This window comes from Centropristis striata, chromosome 16 (assembly GCF_030273125.1).
Source record: "Centropristis striata isolate RG_2023a ecotype Rhode Island chromosome 16, C.striata_1.0, whole genome shotgun sequence".
Classification (NCBI taxonomy): Eukaryota; Metazoa; Chordata; class Actinopteri; order Perciformes; family Serranidae; genus Centropristis; species Centropristis striata.
In genome coordinates, this window is record NC_081532.1 from 34,576,353 (window position 1) to 34,598,852 (window position 22,500).

Sequence of the window (22,500 nt, forward strand, 5' to 3'; positions counted from 1 at the left end):
ATTCATGGTCGATTTGTGCGTGTGTCTTTATGGGAACGTGTGTGTGTGTGTGTGTGTGTGTGTGTGTGTGTGTCTGTCTGTCTGTGTGTGTGTGTGTGTGTGTGTGTGTGTGTGTGTGTTGGCTGAAGTGAAAGAGTGTGTATAAGAGGTAATTTGTGCCAGAGAAAAGCGATTCATGCAGGAATATGCGTGCATGCTTTTATGGGTAATTTGTGTTTGTAGGATGTGTGTATGTATGTATGTGTGTGTGTGTGTGTGTGTGTGTGTGTGTGTGTGTGTGTGTATACATCTATATGCATATACATGTACATAGGGATGTTTGAGTGGGCGTGTGTGTGTGTGTCAGGCTGGTTGAGGGTGCAGGATAAGCCTGGAGTGTGTTTCTAGTGGCTTGTTGGCCACTCGTGGGGCTTTAAAGGGCACGTCCGTCAAAATGTGGCACAGCTGAATCTCATTCTACTGCAATAAAGCGCTCGTCGCCACACGGCGGGACGAGGAGGACGAGTGGAGCCCGACACGTCCCGTCACTTCACACCCAGGCTGCTGTGTTTAAATCATCTGCTGGAACATAATGAATGACAAGTCAAGGGCACTTTGATCACAAGTATAAACTAGTTAAAAGCACATTTACTTCTCTGTTCCTCTACATGTTCACACTGGTCTTGTGTGCAACCTTGTGTGGAGAAAGAGAAGAAATAAGTTCTGTTTATAGCTTCAAACAGTCAAGAAAAATTCAAATAAAACCCTCCAGCAGACACAAATGTAGCTTTAACCTTTTGGACTGCTGTGGCCCCTGTGTCAAATTAATAATAAAATGATCAATTTATAACAATGAACAATGGAACAATTCTAACCTTTTTGTTTTGTTTTGTTCAAACAATATCTCATTTAACACAAAAGGAACCCAGAATGTTACATTGTATAATAGTTTAACTCTATGGAGTCTTATTGGGCTATTTTGTCCATTTTTTAATCCCTTTCATGTCTTTACATGTCTTTTTTGGTCATTTGTGTCTTTTTTGTGTCTTTTTTAGTTATTTTGTGTCTTTTTTTTTGTCATTTTGTGTCTTTTTTGTCATTTTTATGTCTTCTGTGGGTTTTTTTTATTCTGTCTTCTCATTTTGTGTCTTTTTTTGGTCATTTTGTGTCTTTTTTTGGACATTTTGTGTCTTTTTTTTGTCATTTTGTGTCTTTTTTGTCATTGGTGTCATTTATGTGTCTTTTTTGTGTCTGTTTTAGTTATTTTGTGTCTATTTTTGGTCATTTTGTGTCTTTTTTTGTCATTTTTATGTCCTCTGTGGGTTTTTTTTTTTGTTATTCTGTCTTCTCATTTTGTGTCTTTTTTTGGTCATTTTGTGTCTTTTTCAAGACATTCAAAGATTTTGAATGCTTAAATATCATCTTTGCCATTTTTTCATGTGCTAATGTGCCCCTCTGATTAAACACCGGCCCCTCCTTGGCCCCCACAGTAAAACTGGTCTAGAACCGCCACTGACTCCAGCCCCTGTGTGACTGTAACAGATTCCAGACTCGTCCTCTCTGGATCATGAATGTCCTCAGCGTCTGGTCATGTGATTGACGGCCGTATGTCCTGCTCTGTGTCTTGCAGGCGGAGCTGATCCCCAGTCAGTGTGAAGCCCAGCGAGCCGCCCTGGCAGAGCAGATGGCTGTCAAACTGAGGAGCCTGCAGTACCCGTCACCGGCCAGCAGGAGGCACTACAGCCAGCTGGCCAGGAACAACAGGTAAACACTCAGAGGACAGAGGAAGTCCACTCTGACATCACATGTCGTGCATGTTTTCACAGAGCTGAGGAAAGTGGAAACTGCTGGCAAACTGACTTTCTATTGGCCCTCTGCACACAAATGGGATAACAGTATTTAATGAAACATCTCCTCTAGACTTTACAAATGTTACTATACTACATTCCGATAATTAAAGAGTAATTTCAGGATATTTGTGCTGGGAAAAATGTATTCAAAGGGCCATAAACTGCAGTTCATTGAATGACCACTTGAGGCTCCAAGAGGGAGTCAATCTGCATAGACCCCTATGTTCAAATACTAAACTTTACAGCAAAAATAAACACGTTTACAGCCTGGTATGAAAAATGTTTTCTGGTTTCCAAAGCTAATTTTCTCATTTGTGAAAACTTGGATGAATTGGATAACTCCAAATTTTGCGCTATTTTGTCAGTATTTTACTCATTTTCATTCTGCCTGTATATACCACTTCACAATTGTTTACCATAGCATGTTGGTATCATTATTTTCAACACAAAAAAACACAAAAACAAATTATTTAGAATTTTTTTATTTTTATTTTACTTTCAATCAAAACCATGCTCGATAAAAATATTCAAATGTTGGTTACAAATGAAGCACAGAAGAGGTAAAATGAGGAGAACATCTAACATCAAACAGTATTTATAAATATTAGAATAGAATATAATTGAAGAGACAAAAACAACAACATGATTATTCTCTGTTACAATGAGCAAGACACGCAAAAGAAGAAGAACACAACAAGACTGAGACACAACAACACAATAACATGTGACACACACACACACACACACACACACACACACACACACACACACACAGTGGAATGTAATCAACACACACACAGTCTGAGTGTTAACAGCAGTAATCTGGTGTGGCCAGGCTCGGCTGTCTTTGGTCACGCTGCCTGTCGGCGTTTCATCCCCGGCTTTGAGGAGTCTCCCTCCGCGGTTATCACTCACACACAGCACACACACACACACACACACACACACACACACACACACACACATGCATGCAAACAAACAATGAAAACATACACAAACTCGTGTGTATGCAAATGACAAATGAAGCTTAAGTTGCTCTATCTGAGTTTGTAGCATGTTGGTGTTGTCAGTGTGTCGTGTGTCATGTCCACACACACACACACACATGCACACACACACACACACACACACACTCAAATAAATCTACTGTTTTGTTTGAGCATACATTTCAGTTTTGGCCACGCTGCACTGTCTTCTGTGATTTAAATAAAATAAATACAAGTGCTTTACATACACAGTCAGAAAACACACACACACACACACACACACACACACACACACACACACACACACACACACACTCACACAAAGGAAACACTCATTTTGTTTGTGTTTGTGTTTTTCAGTCCTCTGTGGCTGCAGTGTAATGTTTCAGTAATTGACTTTGGATGTATTGGAGAGTAATTGGTTATTCATATATTAGCTGCTGCGTTTCAGATTTACATCTGTGTGTGTGTGTGTGTGTGTGTGTGTGTGTGTGTGTGTGTGTGTGTGTGTGTCCAGTGCAGTGGTGTGTGGGATGAGTTTGGATATAATTAGATGTTGCATGTTTTTCTTTAGAGTTCAGCTCAGTTGAGATTTCTGGTTTTGGTTCAGTTGTAAAGAAAATGAAGGTCAGACTGAATTATTTACTGATCTCACTCAAAATATCTCAATTCTGAATTAATGCCACAAGAAATTTAATTGGGAATGTATATTTTGGTTTTAAAAAGCCCAATAAATAGCCACTTATATTGACTGTTTACTCATTATTTTTCATCGATTAGTAATAAGGTTTAATATAAAATTAATTAGATTTGGTTTTTCCCATATTTTTATAATTCAGAAGGAAAATTGAATGACTTATACATTTATTAAATTATTTTTAAATGCTTTACACATTTTTACAGATTAGAAATAATCCATAATGATTAAAATATTCATTAAAATTGTTTTGGGATTAGTAGAGAAAAAAATAATTGTTAATGCTATTCAAGAACAACAATAATAATCTCCAGCCTCACCCGGGATGCTGGAGAAATTCTTCCGGAGGTGTGAGTTGAAGACCCTGCTAGATATTCCCAGTTTACCCTCACGACACGTTTGGGTTGCCAGGTCTGTCCAGCAGCCTCCCCCACCACCTGATCAAACTCATGAACCAGGTGGTGATCAGCTGACAGCTCTGCTCCTCTCTTCACCCGAGTGTCCAGAACACGCAGCAGCAGATCTGATGATACGATAATAAATCATCAATCTTTGGCCTAGAGTGCTCTGGTACCAGGTACATTTATGAGCAACTCTATGTTCAAACATGATGTTTGTTATGGACAAACCGTGACTAGCACAGAAGCCCAATAACAGAACACCACTCGGGTTTAGATCGGCCCGTTCCTCCCAATCACCTCCTCCAGGTACCGTCATCGTTACCTACATGAGCGTTGAAGTCTCCCAGAAGAACTGTAGAGTCCCCAGGTGGTTCCCCTTCCAGGACACCACCCAGAGACTCCAAGAAGGCCGCTTCAAAGGGGTCTTTTGAATCATGATTGAATGATTAAGTAATGAAATTTAATAATAAATAAATACAATTAATAAATCAATTGAACGCATTATTCTTGAATGGTTCAATGAATGGGTATTTGTGCAAGTGGATGAATAAATAAATTCTGCTGATAACTACAATTATTAGATTAATGATATTTTATTGAGTGAGACAAAGGCTGTCTTTTGATAGTTTGGTCTGCAGGATGAATCCATTACAATGAATTAATGAATGGTCACTGATCTCTCCAGGATGAATTAATGAATGGATGAATGGAAAAATGAATTAATGAATGGATGGATGAATGAATGGATGGATGATTGAGTGAATGAATGAATGGAGGAACTGCAATAGGTGGAGCTGTGCTGCTGCTCACTGATTTCTCCAGGATGAATGAATGGATGGATGGATGAATTAATGAATAGATGAATGGATAAATGAATGAATGAATGGATGGATGCATTAATGAATGGATGAATGGATGAAGTGCAGCAGGTGTAGCTGTGCTGCTGCTCACTGATCTCTGCAGGATGAATGAATGAATGAATGAATAGATGAATGGATAAATGAAATAATGAATGGATGATCTCTGCAGGATGAATGAATGATGGAGTGAATGAATGAATGAATGAAGTGCAGCAGGTGGAGCTGTGCTGCTGCTCACTGATCTCTGCAGGATGAATTAATGAATGAATAGATGAATGCATAAATGAATGAATGGATGAATGAATGAGTGAATGAATGAATGGATGAATGGATGAATGGATGAAGTGCAGCAGGTGTAGCTGTGATCTCTGCAGGATGGATCCATTAGACAGGACGAGTGTCAGTGAATCACCTCATAAATCCAACAGAGTCTCTGACTGAAAGGTGACGGCTGCCAATATGACTAATTCAACCTTTCATTTCATCCTCCTCTCCTCTCCTCCTCTCCTCCTCTCCTCTCCTCTCCTCTCCTCTCCTCTCCTCCTCTCCTCTCCTCTCCTCTCCTCTCCTCTCCTCTCCTCTCCTCACATTTCTCCTCGTTTCTACTCTCTTTTTTCCTTTCCTTTCATCTCTTTTCTCTCCGTCAACTTCTATCCCTCAGTCCCTTAGTTTGCTTCTTTTCTCTCTTGTCATCCCTTGTTATCATCCCTTCTTCTCTGCCTCCTGTCCTTCACTGTCCTCTCTACTTTTTTGACTCCTTTACTCACTTTCTTCCTTTCCTCTCATCCCACTATCTCTCCCAACTCCCTCTCCTGTCCTCTCTTGTCTCTCCTTTCCTGTCCTCATCTTCTTCTTATTTATACCTCTTCCTCTTTCCTTGCCTCTTTCCTTTTCCCTCCTTCCCTCCTTTCTGCTGTATGGCGGATGATGAATTAGAGACAGTGGTTACAGCTTCTATCGCTGTTCCAGCAGCAGGCAGCAGAGAGAGAGAGAGAGAGAGAGAGAGAGAGAGAGAGAGAGAGAGAGAGAGAGAGAGAGAGAGAGAGAGAGAGAGAGAGAGAGAGAGAGGAGAGGGAGAGGGAGAGGGAGAGAGAGAGAGAGAGAGAGAGGAGTAGAAAGTGGAGGATGACTGCAAATCCATCCATTTCAAGCCTGACTGGAAAGACGCTGCTTGTGTTTTAACCGTTTAACAGTTTATATTTTGCACCAAGACTTTTATTCTGCAACCTCTTCATTATAAGAAAGTGTATTTGGTTTGAGCGTAACAACTTAACAAAATGTTAAGAATAAAATTAAGAAAACATGTGTATTTCTGCTCTTAATTTGTGTATTTTAACATGGAGGTCTATGGGGGTTGACTCTGTTTTGTTGCCAGCCTCAAGTGGCCATTCAGGGAACTGCAGGTTTTGGCACTTAATCATTGGCTACAGCTTTTGACCCCATAGGTTGCAGATTGAAAAACAAAAAATGTGCAAAAAGAACCCCGCCAGAATAAAGGCCAAACAGCATTTAAAAAGGTTAAATTACAAAATGTAAAGAAAGTAAAAGCAAAGTTCAGCTTACATGAACTTAACGTCAAGCTATGGTAGCTTATTAGCTGTGTTGTGCCTCAAGGAGGTAATATTATAAATATGGCTTTTAAATAAGTCTTGTTTTCATCAAGAAAAGCTTAGTGGAAACACCAACATTCTATAAAACTCTCCAAAATGCACATTCGCTTTTAGGCTCGCTTGAGGGGATTTTTGTCTTTGAATAAAAATAGTTAATGCTCTAAAGGAGATGGAAACACTTTTTCAGAATAAGTTCTGAACATTTAAATCACTTGTCTGATCAGCTGTTTCCTCTCACATTAAACAACAATTAGAAGTTGAGTCCAATTCCTGAAGACTTCTCTCCATTTTCTCTCTTTTTGTTGTTGTTTTGTCTCTTCTTCTTCTCCTGTTTACTGACAGATTAGCCTACAGCAACACATTACACTGCCACCTGCTGACCAAAGTACGTTACTGCAGCTTTGTGTATTTGCTCTAAACCAGCTGATCGAAACTCACTAAGTCACATTTTCTTTCATGCCAAATTTCAAAAACACGGCTAGCGTGAACTTATTGCCCTGTTAGTGACTTAGCTAAGCGACATAGCTCTATTTTTCCTTTCAAAAACATTTTTTTGATAAAAATGTTGTGCAATAGTTGCCTGGGTCGGGGGAATAAGCAGCACAGGAAAAAGATACTAGATGTAAAGAGATGCAGAGCTTTTGTGGCAAGCACTAACCTGGCTTGCCTGTTTTGCTGACCTAAAATGTTTTTCTGACCCTCTATTTGCTTCAGACCTGGAACTTTTAAACTCCAGAGGGGGAGTAAAACAGTAAAATCCAGCCTGTTATTCTTTAAGTTTAACAAACACATTCAGTTGTTAAGGTAATAAAGTGTCCTCAGTCCACCCAGGAGTTTCCGATTTTTGCTAGTTTTTGGTCTCCTCCCTCCTGGGTACACCCTGCAGGAGGACAGCAACACACCAACTTTTCCAGAATTTAATTGAAAATGATGCAGTTTAATGTGTTAAATTAATGCACATTTGCAACATCTAAAATTCTTTATTGAGCATGATAGTGTTTTGAAAGTAAAAAAAAGATTCAAAATCACATTTTATGTTGGACTAAAGGACTAAAAAAAGACACAAAATGACCAAAAAAAGACACAAAATGACAAAGAAGACACCAAAAGACACAAAATGACTTAAAAAATACACAAAATGACCAAAAAAAGACACAAAATGACCAAAAAAAGACACAAAATGACTTACAAAGGCATGAAAAGAATTCAAAAATGGTCAAAATAGCCCAAGACTCCATAGAGTTAAGTTGTTAACCCACTTCTTGTTCCCTGAAAAAGGCCTACTTGTATAATTCTGAAATGTACGTTATATTTTACCTTTTTTTATTTACCTCTGGCAGTTCACCACTTACCTTTGTACCCTTTCAAGCTGTTCATTTGACTTGAACTGCTTGAATTTCAATAAAAAACTGGGGTGTTCTAAAACTTTTGACCGGTCGTGTACTTAAATGTAATTTTAAGCAACAAAGACTTTATCTTCACTTCATGAAATCTCTGTTTACTTACTGTCGTGCAGTAATGTTTATATGTCCACATGATGCCCGCTACGTTTTATTATTATACCCAGTGTTGACTGGAATTATGACGAGTTAGAAATGAATAATAGATTCCAGTAATTCGAATTTCCTCAAGTGACTGAATGTCAGCGTAACGCTCCCACGCGCTCCGTCAGCGCTGCGTGACAGAAAGCAAACCTGACACTTCAAACGGCGTGTAACTGTCCCGGTGTCGAGCGCCGCCCCGCAGAGCCGCCACGTCGCTCCTTCCTCTCCGATTTGTCTGTTTTCTCGTCTCCCACCCCCCGAGAGATCCTGTTTTACAAAGCGTTTAGTTAACATTAGTGTGAGAACAAGACGGAAACGAGGGAGAGGAGGGGAGGAGCGGGCTGGAAAAACGACAAACGACAAGAGAAAACAATCTGTTGGAGTGTTGTATCTGCTTCATCTGTCTGAGGCAGTAAAGGGCCGCGCCGCTCGCCGCATAATGAGGAACGCCGCCTCGGGGGAAGGAAGCAGCGCTCGCTTCCTCCGCTTTCTTCTTCTCTGTTTGTTTTTTGTTTTAGTGAGAATAACTCGCAGCGGAGGACAAGGGAGAGGAGGAAGATGGAAGAGAGGAGAAGAGATGGGAGGATGTGGAAGAGTTTGTTTCAGTGAAGCTGTGAGGAGGAGAAGATGGAAGGATGGAGAGGAGGAGATTGAGGGATGGAGAGGAGGAGAGGACAAAATGGAGGGATGGAGAGAAGAGGGAGAGAAGGAGAGGAGGAGATGAGGGGATAGGAAGAGGAGGAAGATGGAGGAGAGGATGGAGGATAAATCCGAAGAGATGGGAGGATGTGGAAGAGTTTGTTTCAGTGAAGCTGTGAGGAGGAGAAGATGGAAGGATGGAGATTGAGGGATGGAGAGGAGGAGAGGGATGGGATGGGAAGAGGAGGAAGATGGAGGAGAGGAGAAGAGATGGGAGGATGTGGAAGAGTTTGTTTCAGTGAAGCTGTGAGGAGGAGAAGATGGAAGGATGGAGAGGAGGAGATTGAGGGATGGAGAGGAGGAGAGGATAAAATGGAGGGATGGAGAGGAGAGGAGGAGATGGAGAGGAGGAGATGAGGGGATGGGAAGAGGAGGAAGATGGAGGAGAGGAGAAGAGATGGGAGGATCTGGAAGAGTTTGTTTCAGTGAAGCTGTGAGGAGGAGAAGATGGAAGGATGGAGAGGAGGAGATTGAGGGATGGAGAGGAGGAGAGGAGATGGAGAGGAGGAGATGAGGGGATGGAGAGGGAGAGAAGGAGAGAAGGAGAGTAGAGGTTAGAGGGATGGAGAGGAGGAGAGGGACGGGATGGGAAGAGGAGGAAGATGGAGGAGAGGAGAAGAGATGGGAGGATGTGGAAGAGTTTGTTTCAGTGAAGCTGTGAGGAGGAGAAGATGGAAGGATGGAGAGGAGGAGATTGAGGGGATGGAGAGGAGGAGATTGAGGGGATGGAGAGGAGGAGAGGACAAAATGGAGGGATGGAGAGGGAGAGAAGGAGAGTAGAGGTTAGAGCAGGGGTCGGCAACCTTTACTAACCAAAGAGCCATTGTTGGCCAAAAAAGAGAAAAAATCTCAGAATGGAGCCACAATTTTTTTTGAGCCTTACAATGAAGATAAAACAGCCTTAATTGAAGCCTAATTAGCCTACCAACATTACTTATAGGTCACAATGAGAAGTTATTAAGATGGTTTTGTGAGAATGCAGTGAGGACCCAAGTGCAAATAAGAGGCAAGACTCCTGAGAAATATCTCAGGAACACTAGCCTGGCGAGAGAAACTCAAAACTAGACTTGAAATATGCTAAATTTAGAGGTTCAGGCGTCAGGCCGCAGACTGTCAAAAGCTATGATGTGCATTTATGTTAACTATAATGTTTTAAAAAAATGTTTTACTGCTGTTTATAAACCATTTTTTTTACAATTGAAGAATACAAATTGATTTGGGCATAGATCAATGATCAATTAATATTAAAATGGGAAAAAAAACATATTATTTTGTATAATTCTTTGGTCATCCTCTAAGCCTCTAAATTTTGCCAATTAGGGCCAAGTTTGAAAGTCACAAATTTATGAAATTTAAATTGGCAAATCTAGGAGGAAAAAAATCACAGATTTATGAGATTAAAAGTGACAAAGGAGAAAAAAGGGAGCCGCTGTAGATGGCCTGAAGAGCCACATGTGGCTCCGGAGCCACAGGTTGCCTATCTCTGGGTTAGAGGGATGGAGAGGAGGAGGCAGGAGGAGGTGCAGAGTTAGGAGACGGGTACGTAGAAGAGGATAAAAATGTCCTTTCTTCAGAAAATTAAGTTCACTTTTAGAAACTGAAGACAGAAAGAAAGGATCATGTTTCCAATATGTTTTGAAGTCAGGACATTTTTGGTAAGCATGTTGAAGAAATGTTTGGAAAATGAAGAAAATGTTCAAATAGCGTCAATATTTTTGAGAAGAGGATATTTTATGCAAGACAGAAGGAGACAGTTTTGTAAATTGAGGACTTTTTGTTGTTGTTGGTCAATGAAAACATCTTTTAAAAATGTGTCCCTTTCTAAATTTTGACAGCTATTTTAGGAGTTGTTTTAGACAAAAATGCTTATTACTTTAAATCACATTTTAGTCATTTTTATCCTCCATAGTTTTAGTTTTAGTCAACAAAAAAACCCTCAGAATTTTAACTTTCATTCATTACTTTTAATAAAAAATGTTTAATTTTTCTGTTTTAATTTAGTCTTAGTCCTGTGTGAAATGTCCTTTTTTAAAAAATATTTTATTTATTGACTCAGGGAGTCAAAAAAAATAGAATATTATCTGCCTTTTCCTACCCCTCCCTTCACACATAAGGGTGTGATTTTTTTTTTCGAAACATTTTCGTTAGTTTTCATTATATTTAGTCAATGGTGGAAAGTAACTAAGTACATTTACTCAAGTACTCTACTTAAGTAAGTTTTTGAGGTACTTGTACTTTACTTAAGTATTTCCATTGTATGTAACTTTATACTTCTACTCCACTACACTTAGAGGCAAATATTGTACTTTTTACTCCATTACATTTAGCTGACAGCTTTAGTTACTTTTCTGGTCGAGATTTAACATGAAAAACATGTGATCAATACAAAATGATTATGCATTTTTATTAATGAAACCACATATCAGCAAATGAAGTAGTTAAAATGAACCCTACCTGGATAAAAGTAAAATGCTGCTTACAAAAATGCATCATTACAAAAAATAAAATAGTATATTTGAAATATATATAACAATGTGAGTGGGTCCATTCTGCATCACAGGTACTTTTACTTTTTGTACTTTAAGTACATTTTGATGCTAGTACTTTTCTACTTTAACTTCAGTAAGTTTTAAATGCAGGACTTTTACTTGCAGTGGAGTAATTTCACAGTGAGGTATTAGTACTTTTACTTAAGTAAGGGATTTGAATACTTCTTCCACCAGTGTATTTAGTATCACTACTCAGCTTGTCTCTGATTGGAGGAACTGAGTGTGTTACAGTCATCAGATCATATCCAACATTTCAGTCAAGCCAAAGCCAGTAATGTATCAAACTTATTTCACACATACGGTTTAAACTGATGAAATCACAGGTTGGATGATGATGAATGCAGCTTTGAAGTTCCTCAGTAGCTCATTAGTGCTGCGTGGGTCACTCACTCTCACCACGACGTTATTAGAGACAATCTGCAGAAATATTATTTAATCAACCACCGGACCCGACATAACCCGCAAACAGAAAACTTTATGAATAATAGTAGAACAGTGGTCAGAAGGGAGAAGGACAGAGATGGAAGGTGACTAAAATATAGAAAAAAATTTATCAAGTTTTCATTTTTAAACTACATTTTAGTTTTGTCTTTTTTCTTCAATGATTTTGCATGTAGTGTTATATTTATGCTACCAGCATCATATTGTGTTCATCGTGATAAAAAAGGTAATTTATTGTCATGTTTTCATTAGTAAAATTGAGCTGATTGGGGGGATATTTTGTCTGGATCCACACTTCTTGAATTACTTTTAGATGGTGAATTATTAGCTTGAGATTTAATGTTTGGAACTAGGTAATATATAGGTACAAACATGTTTATGTTAAGCTCAGTAAATGTATTTATTGACTTGAATGTGAGTTTGAGTTTTGCAGCTTTAAGTTGAATTTGTAATGAAACAGGAAGAGAAAGACGTGTTTGTTTTCTTTGTCTCGTTTAGAAAATTTCATTCATAGTGTACTGTGTGTGTGTGTGTGTGTGTGTGTGTGTGTGTGTGTGTATGTGTGTGTGTATGCAGTTGTTTGGTGTGTTGCATTCTGTGTGTGTGTGTGTACATGTTATTATCAGTGGGCGTGTTCGGCTTGTTTTGTGTATTTCAGTCATTGTTTTTGTGTGTGTCTTCATGAGCAGTCGTCTTGACTAGCGTGAATGCAGTGTGTGTGTGTATGTGTGTGTGTACACAGTGTGTGAGTGTATGTGTGTGTGAGTGAGTGTGTGTGTGTCGTGGAAACGCCGTGGGCCTGACAGAGCTGTCAAACTGTCGTCGTCAGCGACCGGAGAATTCCAAACAATTTCACTGCTAATGTTGAGAAACATGTTGGCGATCCCCGCCGAGACCAAAAACCACCGAATATATAAATAATAAACACACACACACACACACACACACACACACATTCACACACACACACACACACACACTCTCTCACACTCTAACACTCACACACCTTAACAAAACGGCTGACAGTAATGTGTGTGTTTGAGCAATCGGCCCCTGTTCCAGCAGCATAAATATTTGATGTGATCTTGTGTCGAGGAGGAGGAGGTGAGAGGACACGGAGGAGGGAGGAGGGAGGAGGGAGGAGGGAGGGAGGGGTTGAGAGTGGGAGGAGGGAGGCGGGGAGGGGGAGGCAAAAAATAATGTGGGAAAGAAAAGAGGAATAATTAAGAGTTAGAGGAGGTGAAGACAGAATGTGGACATGAAATATTAGAGATGAAGATATGAGGCTGTGGGAGGGAGAACAATGAGGAGGTGTGATAGGAAACTGTGTAGGAAGGAGGTGAAGTTTGGGGAAGGAAGGATGAAGCAGGGAGAGGAGGAAGGAGAGAGAAGGAGGTGGGAAAACTGCGAAGAATAAAAAAATATTTTTAAATCATGACTGACAGTTAGAATTACATTTTATGTATTTAAATATTAAACAAAGTACACTTAATGTTAAGGATCTATATAATAAGGAAAGATAATATAGTGATCTTTAGTTAATTCTTGTTAATATAATGTCCTTTTTTTGTCATTTTGTGTCTTTTTTGGTCATTTTACATCTTTTTTGTCATTTTTTTTATTTTAAACATCTTTTTTTGGCCTTATTGTGTCTTTTTGGGTATTTTTAACGTATTTTTGGACATTTTACTTTTTTTAGTTTTGGTCATTTTGTGTCAATTTTGGTACCTTTAATGTCTTTTTTTGGTCATTTTACACCTTTTTTGGCCATTTTGTGACTTTTTTTAAATACATTTTTTCTTTTTTTGGTATTTTTATGTCTTTTTAAAATATTTTCAATGTCTTTTTGGTCATTTTACACCTTTTTTTTGTAATTTTGTGTCTTTTTTGGTCATTTTGTGTCTTTCTTTGGTATTTGCATGTCTCTTTTTTTTCACGTCTCCTTGGTGAAAGTCCTGGGTTTCTTTGACCGATCCACCTCCAACTGACACTTTGTGCTTTATACTCCGCCTTGCCATCATTCACAATTACTACAGCCACTTGAGGGCGCCACTAACTCCAAACAGAGACACGGGTCGTAATAAGCTGCTTGTAGAAACAAACTATGGGGGCGTTTTAAAGAGAGAACAATCTCCCATTGGCAGGAATCTTCAATTTCTTTGTTTTATTTGGTTTAATATCTCTTCAGATAGAAGTAAGATAATCTTTTGTTCATTTGTGTGTGTGGAGTGCCCACTTGGTCCCACTGGGAACCAACTGTGTCCGTCTTTATTCTGGATGAGGTTTAGCTGCAGTTGGACTCAGGTTTCTGATGTCGTCCAACCACAGAAGTCAGATGACAAAATTGCTCGTAGTTCTTCCCGACAGTGAGTCTCTCCAGCTGTCACAGAGAGGTGTGAGACGCTGTAATTGTTTAAAAATGAGGATAATGGTGCACACTTTCAGACAGTCTATGCTGGAAGGCTTTCATAGTGCTGCATTCAGTCGTTCACACAAAAAAAGTGACAGAAATAGTTGAATGAATAATGAAAAAGGAGCTCCAAACTCTAACAATCACTGCACAAAGGGGGAGTGAAAGTTAGAGAAACTAATGGACAGAGTACATGAAATGAACTTCATCAACTGGACTACAGGTGCAAAAGCAACATAAAACATAGAGGTTTTGATTGATTTTATGATTCAAAAAGATACCAGAAGCATGTAACTAGAGCTGGACTGAACCATGTCTCGACAAAACACAATGACCTTTGACAAATTACACTCACTTCTTCGTCTTTGTATCTTTGGTTTAACAGTAGAAACAGGCAGAAGCAGCATCACAGGAAGTTCTGTTCCTGCAGGACGAGCCAGACACAATTCAGTTAAAAGACGTTAATAAATTCTTGCTGTAAGAATAAACTAGTTTGAGTTCAAACGGCTGCATGAAAACAGACCATTTGCTGCCTCGTCTCTCCGTCTGAGTCGGCCTTTATCTGTCAGCGTCTCTCTCATTCCAGTTTGCATTTTTAGCTGCGTTCTTTATCAACATAACAAGATGCACGTCTCTCATCGCTGCAGGACAAACAACATTACAATAATACAGGAAACAATAACAGAATGTAGAACATGTAGGAAACACAATATGAATAAACCGAGAAAAGAAAATTGAATTACAACAATAATTCAACTTAATAATCTCTCTCTCTCTTTCTCTCTCTCTCTCGCTGTGTGTCTTCAGTCTGCAAGAGTTTGAGGCTGAGTACCAGGAGCTGTGGGATTGGCTGATGGACATGGACGCCATGGTAACAGACAGTCACCAGCTGATGATGTCAGAGGAGCAGAGACATCACCTCTTCAAGGTAAGACGAGCTTTATTGTCTGTCCGTCTGTCTGTCTGTAACTCAGGGACCTCACAACACACACAAAAGTTTTTACACAAACTCATTTTTTTTTCCTTTAAAAGAAAGTCTTTCTGTGACTTCAGTGACTTCAGAGTAGCTGATGTCTCTAACCATCACAGAAGGTTGTCTGAATCCAAATATCCACCAGACAAACTCGCTCACTGAACCCACATGTCTCAAGTTCTCACCGTACCCACCAAGTCTCGGCAAACAAGTGTCTAACTGGTTAAAAGAAACAAGTTTTACCAGAATTTTTTGTCATGAAAAGATGAAAATGTTTTACCTAAATGACAATCATGGAGCCAGTGCAGTAGTCCCTGTGTTGGCCAGCAGGGGGCGACTCACAGGCTGCAAAAAGAAGTCAGATTGTTTGGAAATTTAGGAGGAAATGAGTCGACTTCTGACTGGATTCCTGAGCTCAGTTAACATTCTCATCAGTGGTGGAAGAAGTATTCAGATCCCTTACTCAAGTAAAAGTACTAATACCACACTGTGAAATTACTCCACTACAAGTAAAAGTCCTGCAATCACATCTTACTCGAGTAAAAGTACAAAAGTATCAGCATCAAAATGTACTTAAAGTATCAAAAGTAAAAGTATTCGCAATGCATAATGGATTCACTCAGATTGTCCAAATATATTATTGTATTATTATTTTTGATGCATTTATGTTAGCTTTGAATTTACTGTTGTCAACATAGGGCTCATTTTAACTACTTAATATACTTTTGTGTGGTTTAATTAGTACAAATTTTAAATCTATTATGTTTTATGTTAAATCTCGACCTGAAAAGTAACTAAAGCTGGCAGCTAAATGTAGTGGAGTAAAAAGGACAATAGTTGCCTAAAAATGAAATGAAGTAGAAGTAAAAAGTAACATAAAATGGAAATACTTAAGTAAAGTACAAGTTCCTCAAAACTGTACTTAAGTACAGTTTTGAGTAAATGTACTTAGTTACTTTCCACCACTGATTCTCATAATGAGTTTATGGTCTCAATCGTTACTTTCAAGTCTTCTTCAATAAAACATGATGTGGATTTAGTCACTTATGGTTCAATTTGGAGTAAAAAAGATGATAAAGCAGTGGATACTTGCTGTATGATTGACAGGTCACTACCACAGTGCACTGTATGTTTTCGTCTTTGAACTTTGACCATTTTTGTTGCTTAGAATTCTCTTGTTCAGTGTTTTGGTTGGACTGAAAGACACTTTAAGAAGTTGGCTGTTCATTTAGAGTTACAGATGCACTTTGATGACTTAGTTAGCTCTAGCTTTAGCTGATGAATTATCATCCTTCTGGCTCCTCTTTCCAAAAAAAACACAAATCACAATGGCCAAAATGCCGGTCTTGAGGCTTCAGAACAGCAATGCACAAATCAGTGCAAATTATTTTTTTTAAATATAACTTATGGCTTTACTGCTCACCAAGACATCTTCAGCCTAATAATCAGACTTGACTTACATTTGGCTGACAACTCTTTTCCACCAGCGTCAGGCTTTGTAGCAGTTTCTTAGCACAGTTAAAATGTTTCACACTGATCAGAAAAAAGAAGAGTTGTAGAATTGTAAATGTAGTACGTCAGTACAGCTCTTTCGTGCGGTTTGTGACCATTTTTGATTATTAAATGTTGTGGTTAGTTCAGCAGTTGGCTACTTCAGGCTATCATCATGTATGTATGAAGAGAACTGGATACAGCATATAAGCAGGGCTCTGTTCATTCCTATGAAAGTTGGTCAGTAAGAAGCCTAAAAAGTTCAACTTGCATGTATGAAATAAGCCAGATCTTCTGTATCTGGATTTGTTTTTTTGTGAACTCAAGAACCACCCAGTGATATAAATTATTGCTACTCAAGTGTTCAAGTTGACGCAAAAGTTATCGCTAATTTAAGGACATCTTTTACCATGGAAGTCTATGGGAAAAGGTATGTTTGGGCGCCGTGGCAACGCGTCACAAACCCATAAGTTGTAATTCCAGCGTTTGGCCTCCTCCCGGGGGCTCGGCCCTCATTCTTTGGTCTCCAGCAGATCAATGAGTAAAGCAGAGAGCTATTAGAGATGCTGGCTGCGTGTCAGATGTCTGGAACCAGGCCGAGATATGTTTACTAGCATCTGAAATACAGCCTACATGTCCATTTTCAAGGTAAACAAACCAAAACAAGACTCCTCCGCCAGCTGGACTCCAACTCTCTATAAACACACAGAATAGCATACAGCATGTTCTGCAGAGTATTTACTTTGAAACGGTCAAAGACGAAACAGATAAGTGCACTTGGGCCTGAAGACACACGTCATCATGGAGGCTCTGTCTCCAGCTCTGAAGCTCCACAAAAGCATCTTTATCACAATTTTGTCACCTGATTTAACTCACTTCAGCCTCTTCTTCAGCCATTTCAGCCTGTATGACTTCTGTTAGACGTCACAAAACACAGTGTTTTATGTCAACAAATGGTTGTCAAAGTTAATATTTTAGACTCTCATCTGTGACGTCACAGATTTCCCATCAGCCACCTCTGCCTCCATCATGGAGGAGTGCCGAGGAGTGTGTGTGTTAATCAGAAATATGTGTAAATATGTAGAAACAGAGCTGGCTGCAGTAAATGATGTCCTCCCACATTTCATTCATCCACCAATTTGTCTCTCTCCCTTCATCCCTCCCTGCACTCCTCCCTGCACCTCACCATCCCAATCACACACACACACACACACACACACACACACACACACACACACACACACACCCTGTCTTCATCCTTACCAAGGAGAATGGGATTACAAGGCATAGCCTCCCTCATAACCATATCATACAGGAAAGCATGTGTGTGTGAGTGTGTGAGTGTGACAGAAAGAGAGAGAGAGAGAGAGAGAGAGAGAGAGAGAGAGAGAGAGAGAGAGACAGAGAGAGAGACAGAGAGAGAGAGGGAGAGAGAGAGAGAGAGAGAGAGAGAGAGAGAGAGTGTGTGTGTAATGTGTGTGTTTGTGTAATGACTTCACTGCAGCCAAATGAGAAGAACAGCATGTGTTACGATTAGAGATCTGAGTCATCCTCTTCTGTCCTTCACACACATGCACACACACACACACACACACACATGCACACACACACACACACACACACACACATGCACATACACACACACACACACACACACACACACACACACACACACAGAAACAGAAGATATGTGTTGCAGTGCAGCTCTGACCCTTCACAAAATGACATTTTCTAAAAAGCATTTTATCAAAACAGATGAAGCCGTCAGCCTGGTGTGAGCTGATTCAACATATGTCCGACGCAAATTAACTCGTCTGATAAATTGTCATATATCAACTTGTGGAAAATAAAAGCTGCAATGTCAAACAAGATGTAACTGCTTGTTCTTATGTCAGTGCCACTTGTATGCTCAATGGAAGCACAGTTAGAAAAACATCTGAAACAACAGCAGGTTTATGTGCATGTTGCAGGTTTTTTTTATTGCTGTAGTCTGAGAAGTCAGAACGGAAAAATCACTTTGTTATTCGTAGATCTTTTTCACTGGGAGGTAAAACATGTTAAATTGTTATTAAGAGGGTTTGTTCCTCTCTACACGGACCTTTTTGCTCTTTATACTACATCTCCTGACTTCCTTTTACTTCCGCCATAATCACTATGACCACTAGAGGTCGCTGCCTCTCTATTTTGAACTTATCTGCAGTGATTGAACTTACAAATGCACAAACAATCTGGATTTATGGTATGATATGTGGACATAAGCAGGATAATAATAGTGTCTGACCGAGATATCTCCCATTTGAACTCTGCAGAAGAGCTGCTCCACTAGTGCCTACATTGGTATTTTTGCTTATTGTGATGTCATTTCTTGATAATAATGACATCAACTCTTTATCCAACATGATGTTTGACAAACAGCTTTTACTCACTATTGCAGCTGGGTGCAGAGAACAGAAATAAAACATAATTTCTGCTTGATATTTTAACATTTTTTTTAATTCTTGTGTGTGAAGAATCTTTGAAAGTGTACCACCATAATTAACTTATTATATTATCGTGATACAGAGGCATACATTGGTCTTAAAATACCAATTATATTGTTTATCACAATAATTCTTGGGATAATAAATTGTATTCTCTTGTGACAGTCCTACTCTATTTTATTGGCTGATAACATTTGAACCTGCTGATCCAGAAAAAGTGTCAATGAAAGTTATTTTATCATCTTCAGTCGATTCCAGTTTGTTCTAAACATTATCGTCCACTTGACGCTTAAACAGGAACCTGACTATTTTGAATCTGCACCAATTTTGAGCTTCCAGATGGCTGATTTCTTGTGTTCTTATTCAGCTGATCTTTTAGTTGTCACTGTGCACTGTAAAAACAAACCTGTTGTTTTTACGGTAAAAAAAACGGCAGCTGTGGTTGCCAGAACTTTACCGTAATAAATACGGTGCAACTTTTTCTAATATTACGGTAAAATTGTATTAGCACTGTTGATTTCCCGTTTAAGATTGCCATTTTAGTCCATATTTAAGCGTAAAAATAAAAAGTTTTTCCATCAAAAGAAACGCTGCTCTGCCATATAATTGACAAGAAATACTTTATAAATGGCAGATTTTACCATTAAATATTACAGTATATTTCTGTTGGAGATATGGTGTTTAGTACATTTAACAGTGAAAAAAAGTATTTTTTACAAAAAATAAATGCAAAAATGACGGCTTGTATATATATTACAGTATATGTTTTGCACGACAAACATGGTGCCAGGGTATTTTACAGTGGAGTACTGTGGGTTTTTTTTTTAATGTGAAAAAAACTGTTTTGGCTGATATAAACATTTGCGATGTTTCATTGTTACTGAAACTGAATTAACCCATTTATCATTTTACGGTCTTTTACTGTCTTGGTTTAGCAGTTTTTCACCGTAAAATCTACAGACATTTTTAACAGTGTGGTTAAACCTCTATACAGCTTTTTATTTTCTCCATGTGCAAAACAAAGCCTTTACACAAAAAAACTCTATTTCTGAACAGAACTTACAACAAAAAACGAAGTTGTCCTGACTGGGTCGAGCTTTGTTGCCAGTTGAGTGTTTGCTGTGTGAAACACTCAGTAAGCCTTAAACACACAAATATATGCGCACACGTTAACACACACACAGTGATGCACGGCCTGTCACGCTGCTCACACACACTCGCCTTGTTTCAGGGATCGAACCGCTGACATCTCATTCCCTCCTTACTTACCCAGAAGGCACTGCTGCAGACCAACACGCAACTTTGTGTTGTTTTCCGTTCTTTCTCTCTCTCACTCCAAACTTTTCCTTTCTTTGTGTGTGTGTGTGTGTGCAGACATGATTTATTTAGCGGCCGATGAGACTCACCTGGCCTGCGAATTATTGATAAGTGTAAAGATGAACCTAATTTCTCCATAGGAGTCACACTTAAATATTCATCTCTGTATGAATATTCATGGCGGCGATGATGCATGCATGAATTTTAGATGACTCTGGAATCGCTGGGCATTCTTCTTCTTCTTCTTCTTCTCTCCCTCTCTCTCTTTCTCCTTTTTTTTTTTTTTTTGATGTGTCAACTCTCCTGTTAAAATATTGATGTGGACCTCGACAGCGTCTCCTCGCCCGGTCCAAGGTCGCTTTCTTATACTGTTTCTGTGCTGCTGCACCACTGAGACTTACACAGACAGGCTGTGTACTGTAAGCTCTCACTACGGCTATTTATATCTGCTATATCACTCCCTTTTTAATTATTACAGCTCTTTCTTTATTTACATACTCATATCCTTTACTTAAACTAAACAATAATTGTCTTAATCATCATATGCCCCTATGGGTTCACCATGTTTTACACATACTAGCTGTTTAATAGTCTTTCATGTAGTCACGTTTTAGTGTTTCCAGCTGTGCAGGATCTTCTCTCTGCAGCTGGACTCATCATCGGTGATGTGACTTGAGGTCATCAGGTGTTTTGGGTCTCTTAACATCACACACCTTGCCCAGGTGACCCAGTCTGGCTTGATCATGCCCCGCCTTGTATCCGAGCAGCCACCTTCCACAGATTGGCCCTCTTAACCCTTTATCAGGCCAAGAACTGTATTTGGTTACTTCAAACAACAACAAAAAATATGCAAGAAACAGTCATGTTATTCTTCAATGACTTGTACGAGGAGAACTTGACTATGACGGCGTATTAGCGCCAAATTATAAGTATGAATAAAAATAAAAATACAAACCCAAAGGGGGGGTTGCAAATTTACTAGATTAAAGTGGCAAATCTGCTCGAAAAAAGTTGCAGATTTACGAGAAAAAAGTGAAAAAAGCAACTTTTTTCTTGCAGATTCACCACTTTAATATCGTAAACTTATTTCTCAAAATATTACCCCCCTCCCTGGGTCCGTATGTTATTTTACACATTCCACAGTCCACATTCTGGCTGTATGTAATATCCTCCAATATTCTCTAGGGTTGAAATTTGGAATTTGCAAGTATTTCAATGAGTGCCCTATTAAGGGTTAACTCCAAATTGTCAAAAAAAAAAACAACACTATTTATTGTAGAAAGAAACGGCTCATTGTTTATGAATGTTCCCGTGATAAAAAGTGACCAAAATGAATTGATATTTGTGTCTGAATCTCAGAATGTGTCATTTGAAATAACAGCATAAATCCACCAGGCCCGTCCGTGGGAGCGTTGTGTATTTGGTCCATAATCCACACGGCGTCAACTACCAACCGGGCGTTTAAAAAGTGGCGCGTCTCACGTGCGCCGTAGTGTTTACCTTTCTTACGACGGTGTTTACCTTTTGTCCGACATTGTTTACTTGCTGATTTGATCACATGACTCCCCTCAAGATGTAAAGACGAGCCCAACGTGGATTCTGTTTACGGGCGTTTATTGAGTTGAATTTAGTTCACTTGGTTCAGAAGGAAAGATCCTTTGTGTTTGTTGATGTTGATTCACAGGTAAATATTAAAGCATTTATAAATAAAACCAAAACATCGATAACAACAGCAGTTTGACCTTGAGAGTTTGATCTTAACTAAAGGTTTACTTCCAGCTCTTTCTTTCTCCAACCTTTCCCCATAAACAGATCTGACTCAGGTGATAGTATATTTGGCAGGAAGGTGTTTAGTGTCGGTTTAAGACTTTGAGATATGATTAAAAGCTTTGACCTTGAGTTAAGATTATTTTGTCTACATCAGTTCAGTCTTTTGACCATCCAGAGTTTCTGCCTCACCAGAACCAGACCTCTGAGCATTTAGAGCAAATACACTGAGACGTACAAATATCATGTCAAATCTCAGCAGAACACAGAGAAGCAAAACTTACTGAAATTAAACACTTGATATGTATCTACAATACCACAATATGATCATGAACAAACACTTTTCTGTCTGTTAAACATCATTTATAACAGACTTTAACATCCAACACTAAAGTTTGTTTGGAGTCCTTTGAAGACTCACATGTAGTCATGTGAACACGGGCCAA

General features: G+C 39.1%; 1 protein-coding gene across 1 annotated transcript in view; it reads left to right on the top strand.

The window, feature by feature from the left end:
• The window catches only part of akap6 (A kinase (PRKA) anchor protein 6), a 296,322-nt gene that overhangs the window by 168,944 nt on the left and 104,878 nt on the right, over positions 1-22,500 (top strand). Inside the window, 2 exon segments of the mRNA XM_059352817.1 lie at positions 1,610-1,743; positions 14,834-14,954. Of these exon segments, the coding sequence (XP_059208800.1) occupies positions 1,610-1,743; positions 14,834-14,954 (255 nt within the window).